We start from the raw sequence: 12167 nt of genomic DNA on the forward strand, positions 1-12167 counted from the left end.
TGGTTCTCAAAACCTGCTGCAATATTTCAAGTAATAATAAAGGTGTCTGGCTGCATTGACCTCTTCATATCAGAAGTGGGAACCCAGGCAAACTCTGGTTAAATGGGACAAACTAGGTTGGCATTTTGACAAGCAAAGGGGCAATGAGTTTGGCTAGAAAATATGGCATGTTCCCCTCTGGGCTTGTTCTGAGCCTGGGGAGCCTCACTGGAGCCAGCCTGTCTTCTCAGAAAAATCACTGTCTGTGGAAGGAGCAAATTATGTTCCTGTAGGAGCCTTTGCATGGTCTCTGAAGGGATTGAGGTGCCTGGCTTAGAGACAGATGTCTTCACTCTGGATTTCAAATGTGAGAGGAGGTGAACTACCCTCTTCCCCAGGCTGTAGGAGAGGCCAGCTCAAGAACAGAGAAATGCAGTGACCCATTCAGCATAGAATGAATGGCTGAAACTGCTACTTGACCTGGAGAGGTGTTTAATGATATCTCAGAAACATCTCTTATTTATTTGGAATTCACTTTGAAGGACTACATATTCCAATGTTTTCAGGTCAATGTGCCTTTTGAAATGCTAATCAGGTGGAATTGGCCTTCACCACAAGCAGATATTTGTATATCAAAGAGATTCCTTGCACACTTTGTCAGTCTGAACCAAGTTTAGATTACACTGATGCATTATTTTTAATGCTGATTCCTGCTAAAATCTTCTTTTCTACGTCATTAACCCTCTAATTATTTTTAGCCTAGCATTAGTTAGCCATTACCACACTCAGCACTGCACAGGGAAGTGAGTATTATTCATTCCACTGGTTCATTACCCCTCTATTTTCACGTTGCAGGCATCACAAAGCCCATGTCAGAAATAAAAGTGGCGATATTGAGCACTGTAACACTGTTCAGAGCTGAGATTTCCCTCCTCATATTTCCTGTGGAGGATGTGCTGAGGCTCTCAAAGCCCCCTGGAGGGAACTCTGTGTTCCTCCACACCTTTCCCTGCACAGTTTGCTGCGAGCAGGATGCAGAAGCTCTCATGGATGAGCAGGGACTGCAGAGCAGCTGGTTGGCTCTGCTGCAGCCCTTGGGCCGAGGCACTTGAGTGACAGAGGAGAGACTGAACTGGCATTTCTTCCAGCACTTGTCCTTCCCTGCTAATGCAGCCAACTGGCTGAGATGACCTTCAGCTGAGAGTCTCTGAATGGAAGTAATGTCGTGGTTAAACAAAATTGGATTTGGGGGAAGTTTGAATAGTCTGTTACAGAGCACAGTTTTATTCCATGCCTCACTCCACTGCTGAAGGGATAAGCCACCAAAACCCAGGAATAAAGAACATCAAAGGTTCTAGGTGACAGAAATAGAAAACTCCAGATTTCACAGCAGATGCAGCACTGAATCCTCCATTGGGAAAGTTTTGTGTAGAGCTAAATCATTTTGTCAGAACTACTGATGGTAAAATTTAGCCATATTTATCCACTTCCATTGTTTATCCAACCCTGTGAAAATAAATGGCACATAAAAGTCCTAATCTGAATAAAACCAATCTGTAAACAAGGCACAGGCCCAAATTCACTGAATATGAATGGATTGCAACAAGTTACTGTGTCTGCTCTGTTTATTGCCATCTGCCATCTGTTCAGAGCAATCAATACCCATCCGAAGAGCCCTGAAGTAACAGGCTTTGTAGCACTCACATTTTCCATTCTCCAAATACTGCTTATTTTAGCCTGGAAACATTTGTCTCTTCCACCACAGGTGATCAGCGAGTTTGAAGCCTCTCCCGACTCATTTTCCTACAGAATCCCCAACCTGAGCCGGAATCGCCAGTACAGCGTGTGGGTGGTGGCCGTGACGGCTGCGGGGAGAGGCAACAGCAGCGAGATCATCACGGTGGAGCCGCTGGCCAAAGGTACAGGGACAGCTGCCCAGAGCCAGCCAGGCTCCTGTGCTGCTCATTGCAGAACTGACCACTCCTGTGGCCTCTCCAGGGTGGGGTTTGTCACCTTGCAAAAGGCCAGGTGACGGCTTGCAGGTCGTTGCTCAAGTTTCGATGGAGTCAGCAGAGAGGGGATGATGTGCTCCTCCAGGGGGTAACTCATCCAGCCTGCCTTAGAAGGGAATTGGTGGCTTTTTGGAGCCATTTTTATCTTCACTCGTTGGGAGTAGATGGCTTTTTGGAGCCATTTTTATCTTCACTTGTTGGGTACAGGGGATTTGCAGATGATGCCTCTCCTCCTCTGAATATATTTCTTTTCCTTGCTGTACAAGGTAACTTCTTTATCATTCCTTTCCTTAGTAATATCTCTTGTGTACTCCACAAGTACCATCTTCTGTATAAAATGGTCTGATTAACATATCTAAACTCTGAACAATTGTTCTCTACTTGCATTAGCTTTGAAGTTTGCTGCTTCTATTTCAGTTATGATGAAAGGATAATGTGCCTCAAATCTTGAATATTTATTTCCAGCTGTATTAGTTGTTCTATTAAAAGATATTGCTGGGGCCTGTGGATTCTGCCTTTTGAGATGTGATGCTTGCAACATTAGAGTACCTTGGCTTGGAAATGGAGGCCTAACATTTTGTACAGCAAAGTGAGAAGAGTCTCATCCCACTCAATCTCTACATGGGGTCTTCAAATTGATTTTTTTTTTTTTTACTACTCAACTTAGTACCATTACAGCCTGTGCCACTATGGGCAGAGAAATGCACAGATCCCTAGAGCTGCAAAATTAGATACATTTAATTGGCTTTACAGTTTTACATGCCTGCTAATTCTTCACTTGGGTGTTTAATGATGTAAAGATGTAAAATAAAGTGTCTAATGCATTATGATGACAGGTTCTTTCTGAAATGGCTTTGCTGAACTTCAGCCTAGTGCCACCAACATGAAAGCATTTTCTGCATGGAAGAGCAGACTCCATCACCATGGGAAATCTCCCTGTTCCTACCTATCTAGTTGGTAGATCATCATTTTAATGCTGGTGGATTAACATCAGAGCTGTTACCCTGGGCTGCATAAAAAGAAGTTTAAGCAGAGGGTTGAGGGAGGTGATTCTGTCCCTGTGCCCTGCTCAGGTGAGATCCCACCTGCAGAGCTGCCCCAGCCCTGTCCCAGCCCAGGAGGAGCTGGAGCTGCTGCAGAGAGCCCAGAGGAGGCTCCAGGATGAGCAGAGGGATGGAGCAGCTCTGCTGGCAAGAAAGGCTGGTACAGCTGGGATTGTTCACCTGCACAGGAGAAGCTTTGGGCTGAGCTCAGGGTGGAGGGGATGGAGGGATGAGGGACAGTGGCTGCCCCTGGATCCCTGGCAGTGCCCAAGGCCAAGTTGGACACTGGGGCTTGGAGCAGCCTGGGACAGTGGCCCATGGCAGTCACTTGGAACTGTATGATCTTTAACCTTCCTTCCAACCCAACCCTTCTAGGATTCAGTGATTATGGTGGATGGTGTTGCTGATTTTGGAGGTTACTTTTTGAGCACATGACAGTTCTCCAGTGTGGAGAAGCTGCAAAGTTCTTCAGATCTGAAGAATCTGGAGCTTTTCCATTGTAGCACAAGTGCACACTGCTTTATGGACATCAGTGAGACCAAAGCTGAGATCCTAAAAGGGGGTTGAGAGTGTAAAAGACACTAATGAAGGAAGATCATGTAAGAACAACTCAGGAAAAAAGGCAAAGGTGTCAGTCACCTGTCACCTGTGTGTAATCAATGTGTGGTGTTGAAAAGAAAAAAGCAAACAAAAATGAGCATAAAAATAGATGCTCAAATAAGGGCAAAAATTATTAGACATGGTGCAATCCTAATAGACTGAGGCTGCAGGCAAACCCTGCACAAAATGCATTAGAAGTTCTCTTTTGCCATGCCCTATGCATTTTAAAAAGAGGGAAATGTTCAAAGATGAACAAGAGGGAAATGTTCAAAGATGAACACAGATCAATTCAGTCTTTGCGGGCACCAATATTCATGACCTCAAGTTATGAGAAATTGCAGTATGCAATTGCTCTCTGTTTGCCAAAAACTGAGAAGTTGCAACTTGACCCACATGTACTTAAACTGATCCAGCTTACCAGAATTAATTCTGCTCCTCTGAAGCTTATATAACATAATCCATGATGACAAATAAGTGAACTTAAAAATAACTTTTATGAAAAGGCAAGATGACTTAAAAGAAAAAATAATTAATTACTCCAATATAAGCAGGTCAATCTGAAGAAGACTTTATTTCAAAGGACAGTAGAATGCATCCAGTCAACCTTAGAGTTTGTAGTGATGCTCCAATATAAAGTCTGCAGTAGATGATCCTCAGGAAAAGCCTCTTACATGCACTCAGGACTGTAAAAGTAATGAATAATCCATTTGTGGAGGGTTTGATGGGCACTAGGAATACTGATAGATAGCAATTTTATAGACTTTGGATGCAGCTATGTTAGAAATTACTGTATCACATACAAAATTTCCTTTATGAATACATCACAGAGCTTTTTAGGGGGCTGGGAGAAAGTGGTGATCAGTGCTGAGAGCAGTGGCTGCACAATGAGGAAGGATGGGCAGAGCTCAATGCCTCAAAGACCTTTCTCACCCCCCCCCACTATATCTGTAGCAAACAGCACATCCCGAGGTTAGAAGCAGTTAAAGCCTGGTTTTGCCTTAAGTTCCCAATGCAAAAACATCCCGTGGGCCATTATTTTGTAGTTGTTTGTTCCTTTTTTTTCTCCTCTTGCTGCACAGTAACTGTCCAAGTAATGATACCATCACGACAGTTAATAAGAGTTAACTTTGAATTGAATTATGTCAACTTAATTATAACCCCTTTAAGAACTCCTTTGAGAACAATGAGAATGTCTAGATAGGGGTTTGATGTGAAATGGATAGTCCAATTTAAATGAAAGCTTAATTCAAGTTAACATTTCTTTCTTTCTTTAGTGTCTTCATTTCTCAGAACAGATTGTTATTCTCTGTAATTAACTGACAGAAATAATAAAAAAAATCCCCAACAAACAGAAAATAATCATGGCAATGAAAGTTCAGCCTCCACATAAGCAAGCTGTGCTTCTGCCCCTCAAATTACTCTTCACTGCTGACTTGAAAGAAGTGGGTTTAGCCTTTCAAGTATACTCAGAAGACAAAAAACTTTGCACGTACTTGTCCCTCTGATTTACTGACCATGACTGATGGGGAATGGCATTTGCTGCCAGTGTGACAATAACAGATCCAGACCCCTGGCAATCTGATCCTCTGGGGACAACTCTCTGACTTTTGAGCTTCCCCTGGTTTTCTGAACTACCTGATAATTAATTTTGAACAGATTTCCCCCTATTCTGCATTGCTTTGTGTGTTTAATGTTTTTAAGTACCATTTACTTATGTAAATGTGGGGTTCTCATGACAGTACATGTTGCTCTGTTTCTTGGATCAGACTGGAGTACAGGGGATATTAGAAGCAGAGAACCATGGAATGGGTTGGGTGGGAAGGACCCTTAAAAGTCATCCAGTGCCACCCCTGCCATGGCAGGGACACCTCCCACTGTACCAGGCTGCTCCAGCCCCAGTGTCCAACCTGGTCTTGGGCACTGCCAGGGATCCAGGGGCAGCCCCAGCTGCTCTGGGCACCTGTGCCAGGGCCTGCCCACCCTCTTCTGTGAGAAAGTAAATGAAAGAATCTCCTAATCCGGGCTATTCACTGTTGGAGCTTTTATTTTATTTTTTTTTTTTTTTAGCTGAACTGCACTGAAATGTCATAGCTCTTGTTCAGTTTCTTTCTGAAGTTCACCTTTAAAACACAGTTGTGTCCTCTAGAGGAAGAAAAATCCATGTGTGTTACATCCTCTTACAAAGAATTTCTGCCCATTTCTATTTCTGTGGCAGTAAATGTAGGTTAGAGGATTTGTAATTTAAACAAACAAACATGCAGAAAACTGCGTTATCATAAGGGAGCGCACTGTTCTGTGAAGGAACCTCTTTATCTTCAATTAATAATTGGGTCATTTGTAAAAATAATAGGAACAGACACAGCCCTAATCTAGTTCCATGTCATCAAATGTAAGGCTAGAGGAAGGTGTGTAGGCATGTGGGTAGCTTTGATAACAAAGAAGTAACCCTGCAGCTTACCCATATGATTCTAAAAATTCCCATGGCTCGAAAGAAAGAAGTCTGTGAGATTCCAGGCTTTTTTGCCTCATGAATGCCTGCTATAATTTCAAACCTCTTGCTCTGAGGTGGATTTCAGTTGACATTTATTTTGTTTCTAGCTTTCTTTGTGCACCTTTGAGCAGTCTCAGGGCATCATTTGAAGTTCAGCTATAAAGAAAATTGGTCTTGAAAAATTTCCTGCTGTTTTACCATTTCTTTTAAAAGCACTCGGTACATGGAAGGAATAAGAAAATCCATAGAAAGCTGTGAATGCTTTCACAGAAATAGTGCACTGTGCTTTTCTGATGATTTTCTGAGTCATGGTCTATCATCTTACCAGTGGCTTAGGCTCCTGTGAGATTTATGTTACTTCCACACATCTCAGTAAAATGAGAGATACAGGATATTGAAAACCAGGAGCTACAACATTAATGTTATACTTTCAGCATCTGATCTTCAGCCTATGACTTCTTAAGGAAGAATTCACATTGAAATAACTATTATAAGCAGAAGGAGAACATGGAAAGTTTGCTGACAGTGGTGTCATGCCATGCTGAAGGCTTCAGCAGGATTTCTGTGTTCCACATGTTTTGTCCTGCAGGAACTGGCAGCAGTTGGGAGTAGCTGGATGTTTCAACACTGGAAATGTGGGAAGGGCACAGAGAAAATGATTAATAGTCAATTTTAAATGAGTTTTCAGACTTCATGTTTAAGAGGATATTTTGCACGGGACAGGAACCTGAGCAGTCCAGATGCTCACAGATGTTTTGTAGGTAGAGCTGACAGCATCTCCTGCTGCTTTTCAAAGATGGCACGAGAGCCACGAGGCACCTCCTGCTGCAAAACCTGGCACCACTGAAGACAAATGTGACTTCTAACACCAACTTCAGCAGTGTCAGCATTTCACTCTGTGTCTCTGGGTGCTCTGAGCATTTTTCTGTTTGAGTTACTTTGGTTAATTAGCCTCATGGTGTGGTGTGGGTGGGTGCCAGAACTTCTCCATCACTCCTCTCTGCAGCTATAGAGGGGAGGGAAAATATAACAAAGATTCATGAGTTGAGATAAGGACAGACAGATACCATCACGGGCAAAACAGACTCAAATTAGAGATACTAACTGAATTTACTACCAACAAAATCAGAGCAGGATAATGAGAAGAAAAATAAATCTTAAAAACCAGCCTGATCCATCAGGGCTTCTGACTGCCCAGTATCTTTGCAGCAATCTGGTGTCCGACCTCCCCAGGGCAGCACAAACCACAGCTCTGTCCTGAAAGGGTTAAACTTCAGAGCTCTGTTTTAGTTAAAATTTTGACCAGAGGGGAATAAAAAGCTTGGTCTTCAACAGTGCTTGAAGAGAACATAGGCGACACAGTCCAAACTGATTGTATAATCTGTGAAGTCTTTTCTTTTCATGAATATCTCAAGTCCCATTGCAGCCTACTCAAGTAATTTTGCTTAATTTTTCAAGGCCTGTTCTTTTATGCATGAATCTTTTTCCAGATTAACTGTCCCAGTTATATTTGATGCCAGGTCTCATTTTCATGCTTTCCTAATTGGTGCAAAGTGGATTATTAAGTATAAGTTCTGATCTGTGAGCACGATTGAAGTAGATCAGGACAAAAAATACAGTATTTTGTCTATCTGTATTCAGTATGTGCTTTTAAAATGTATAATTTAGAGTCCAACAGAACGTGTATTTCTACCAAGGGTCATTTTTGAGGAATAGCAAATGAAGTTCTAACATAATCTATAAACTGAAAGTACACAAGTAATATTATATATATATATATATATATTTAGGTGATCTGAGAGCTGAAAAATTAATTTCAGTTTGTTCACATTTGTGGATTTCAGGTAGACTCTACAATGTACTAATATACATGAAGGTTTATTTTGCTTAATATTGCTTAATATCAAAATTGTTGTAGAAAAGATGTATCAATAATTTAGTTTTTATGAGACACCTGTCAGCTGTGGACTATTCTTGGTGGAAGTGTTGAGAAAAGCATCCCTTGGACATAATTTTCATCCATGACTTCTACTCCAAAATATATAAAAGTTAGTAAAGATGATAAATAACTAGGTTTGCTCTCTTTCTTTACGAAGACTCTTCAATGCCATGCCTCATCTCTCTTTTAGTTACTTGTCTTCCAGGTACAGAAACTGATATTTTGCTTGAATAAATAGCTAATAATACAAGTTAAAAGGAATTAATACCGTAAACCCATCATTTTTAGATTGGTTTGGTTTCCCCCCTTTAATTGTAGGTGTCTCTATTTCCCTCCCAAGGGCTGTATGAATGGACACCTCACGTCAGTCTCTCTTGCTGTCTCCCCCCCAGCTCCTGCCAGGATCCTGACGTTCAGCGGGACGGTGACAACGCCCTGGATGAAGGACATTGTCCTCCCTTGCAAAGCCGTGGGGGACCCTGCTCCAACAGTCAAGTGGATGAAGGATAGGTAACCAGCAACTAAACGTACAGCTCAGAGAAATTCCATTTCCTTAAAATCCCGAGGGCTGTGGGGAGGCTGATCCTGGGTCACTGGCAGGAAGGAGAAGGATTGGTGGTGATTTGGTCACAGGAGATAAGGAGTTTAGATATTCCTTCAGCTAATTGGCTGTGGTGATTACAGGGCATCAAAGGGGAAAAAAAAATGAAGAAGGGCTAAAGGTAAGCATTCAAAATGTAATACTTAGGAGTGTTTTTGTTTTATCCTCAGGAAGACAGGAAGATTTTATTTTGAGAGAGCAAAGTGCTTGATACAGTGATTTGTGCTGAGGTGGGCAGTAAATGTCTTGCACATACTTAATTTTCCATTATTCTGTTCTCAGCTTTAGTTTCACAGTCTGACAGAGCCACTTGAAAACACACACGGACAATAATTTTCATCCAAGCACTGTGTAAGCAGGGAAACTACAGTGCTATTAAACCATCTTGTGCACTGATGTAAATAGCTATGATTTCATAAGGATGAACTTCATAGCCAGGCACTGCCTATACTCTCATTTCAGCATTTTTATGAAATAACAAGTTAAGGAAGGAATGAATTTCTGTTTTTACTACACTGGGTCCAGGAAAAGTTCATTTTTAATCAAATGATAGATGTTTCCCAATAGAAAACGCTCTGCTGTCTCATTGAAAGGACACACCTCACTCCACACTTTTTCCTCTCTTTCCATTCTTAGCTGCTTCAAAAAAAAAAAAAAAATCCACTTGTGAGTAATTTTGATTGTAACTTCTTTAATGTATGCACTTTGTTTCCTGTGAGGCAGTAACGGGACACCCAGTCTAGTGATGATTGATGGGCGAAGGAGCATCTTCAGCAACGGCAGCTTCGTCATCAGGACTGTGAAAGCAGAGGACTCTGGCTACTACAGCTGTGTGGCCAGCAACAACTGGGGCTCAGATGAAATCATTTTGAATTTGCAGGTACAAGGTAAGGCTGTTGGATCTACCTCAGAATCATTAACACTGCTTTTACTGGTAATGCAGAGGTGTGTCTGTTTGAAATGTAAAATATTCGTATTTATGTGTATTAGTGCAAATCTAATTCTTCCAAATTCACACATAAGTCATTTGACTCAGCCACAGGCATTTTATGATGTAGAAAATGGTGCTTTAGGTGAAACAATTTGCACACTCAGTTAAGTCTCTATGTGAGTTTTTGTAAGATTGACAACTGTGTGTTTGCATTCAGTTATCTTCTAGTTCTTCACACAGAAAGTATCAGCTTCTGCCTTCTCCTTACAAATATCACATGTATCATTTCAATATTACAAAATTCAGAAAGATGTGAAGGCCTTTAATTTAGCTCCTGAAAAGCTATCAGCAGAAATTTGCCTCCATGCTGAGACCTTGCACAAAAACTTCATTATGCAGGCACAGAATTTTATGATGAGGTGAATATGAGGAAGCATTGGAAATGAAACATCAGTACCCCTTCAGCTAATGCATTCCTCCACCTACATTTTAAATTCATGTTGAAAAGCACGAAGAGCACCCGGGATGGTGTTGATATGTACAAAAGCAGGGACAATATAAGAATATAAACTAAGAATAAAGTGAAGCGGAGCCTGTGTATTCACATACCAAGAATTCCCTGTGCAGATTTCCTTGCTCACTTGCACTAAAGCAGATCCTACAAATGTTTCAAATGACTGCAAGTTTTTGTACCAGAGTGGACCATCCGTCTCCTGGATGTGGAATTTAAACTTCAAGTGCCAACACATGAGAGCACAGAGAGGTTGTTTCCACTGCAGTCCCTCTCTCCCTGCCTAAACCATTCCACTAAGTCTTAGAACAAACATCATGGCAGATACTGGCATTTAGCAGCTTCCCTACAATCCAACAGAAACTAAAGATGCTCTTCTGTGATGTTTGAAGCATGACCACAACAGGAAGTAGGGAGAGAAAACACCGTCAAATGGAAACCTTATATTTATATTTCACTAAGTACTTCTCTAATTGCATATATTTGCTGTTATTGAACTGCAGCAGCTAAAAGCAAATCAATATTACTTCCCTAAGGGACAGACAAAGAGTAGCTTTTAATATGTGGGACCACCATTTTTTGTAGATAGGGTGTAGATGTGATGAAGGCTTTTGCAATAAATCTTTCCCAGTGTAGTGTGTGCAGTCTCTCTCCATGGAATCAACCAAGCCACTCAGAATAACAGAACAAATCCATCTCACAGAGGGAATTTTCCTTCAGAGCATAAACTGTCTCTTTTGTTTTCTTCAGCCCTGTTTGGCCCTGTGAGGGCAAAAAAAATCAACTTCTCTTTGAAGTAATCCATAGCTGGAAACCAGCAGACTCTGCCTTACATCAGCACCCATTATTCTGCAATCTGATGACTCGAACATGAACTGCAGTGAGGAGCTTTCCCTGGAGTTTCACTCTGCAGGAGGGGCTGCCCCTTAAGCATAGGCAAAGCAGGCAGTGTTCTCTGGCAGCAGAATGCTGGACACAGCAGAGCATTTTGGACTTCTGTCCTGCCTGGTCATGGGCTGTGTCAGGACAAGGGCAGCTCCTGCCAGCACGGGTCACTGACACCACCTCCCTCTTCTGTCCTGTGCCAGAGGAGCTGTGGCCATCCTGCTGTGTCTCCTTCCCAAACTTCCATCCCATCTTCATTGCTGCTTCTTGATCCTTTGCAAGCATGGACGCTGTCCATACCTCACTCCTTATTCTTGAGGCAGCAAAGCTTGATTTTATCTACATTTCTGACAGTAGAACATTCCCAGTCCACTTCCAGCCCCAGATCCCCATGTCAGTTCCTAGTTCCCAGCTTGCCCTATCCAGTGCAACTTTTTGAGATGTGGCAAGACTCTGCCCTTTAATGCTGGAAGAAATTCCTCCAGTAAGGGTGGTGAGAGCCTGGCACAGGGTGTCCAGAGAAGTTGTGGATATCCCTGGATCCCTGGAAGCCTCCAAGGCCAGGCTGGACAGAGCTTGGAGCAATCTGGTCTCATCAAAGGTGTTCCTGCCCATGGCAGTGGATTGGAATGAGATGATCTTTAAAGTCTTTTCCAACCCAAACCATTCCATGATTTTCCTCTAAAGGAAGCTGGGAAGTGGATGAGAGGTGAAACCTCTGTTTTATTCCTGAACTCAGTCAGCAACTGGTCCTTGGAACCTTGATCTTCCATCTCCCATAATGTTTATGGGGAGCAGCAGAACAAAAGTGTTCACAGTCTTTGCTGACAGGGTGGGGAATTCTTTATACCAAAAGCCTCAGTGGTCTAGAAGAGGACTGGATCTGCCTCCAGTCACAAATCTACCTATGATACCTAATTAACTCTCACATTTGCACTGGCAGAAGCCCTTGATTTGCACCTTTTTTTCATTTTTGCCATAATAGCCTGCAAACACAGGAATGAGTGGGACATCATTTGCAACAGCACATGTTTCCTGCCACTAAAATTTTATATCCTCCTCAAAATAGATATCAAAAACAATGAAAATTAATGGCTGGGTAGCTCATGGGCCATTGAGGTCTAACAGGACAGATGCAAAAAAATCAGAGAAAAACAAAGGTTAAGAATTGAAAG

At 42.1% G+C, this 12167-nt stretch overlaps 1 protein-coding gene across 3 annotated transcripts in view; it reads left to right on the top strand.

The window, feature by feature from the left end:
* Positions 1 to 12167, top strand: part of DSCAM (DS cell adhesion molecule) — a 445883-nt gene that overhangs the window by 382519 nt on the left and 51197 nt on the right. For all 3 annotated transcript variants that reach the window (XM_021527473.3, XM_077781696.1, XM_077781698.1), the window contains exons 21-23: positions 1745 to 1898; positions 8457 to 8574; positions 9389 to 9552. In XM_021527473.3, coding sequence (XP_021383148.2) covers positions 1745 to 1898; positions 8457 to 8574; positions 9389 to 9552 — 436 coding nt within the window. The remainder of the gene's footprint in view (positions 1 to 1744; positions 1899 to 8456; positions 8575 to 9388; positions 9553 to 12167) is intronic.

The sequence above is a fragment of the Lonchura striata genome, chromosome 2 (genome assembly GCF_046129695.1).
Source record: "Lonchura striata isolate bLonStr1 chromosome 2, bLonStr1.mat, whole genome shotgun sequence".
NCBI classification, from domain to species: Eukaryota; Metazoa; Chordata; class Aves; order Passeriformes; family Estrildidae; genus Lonchura; species Lonchura striata.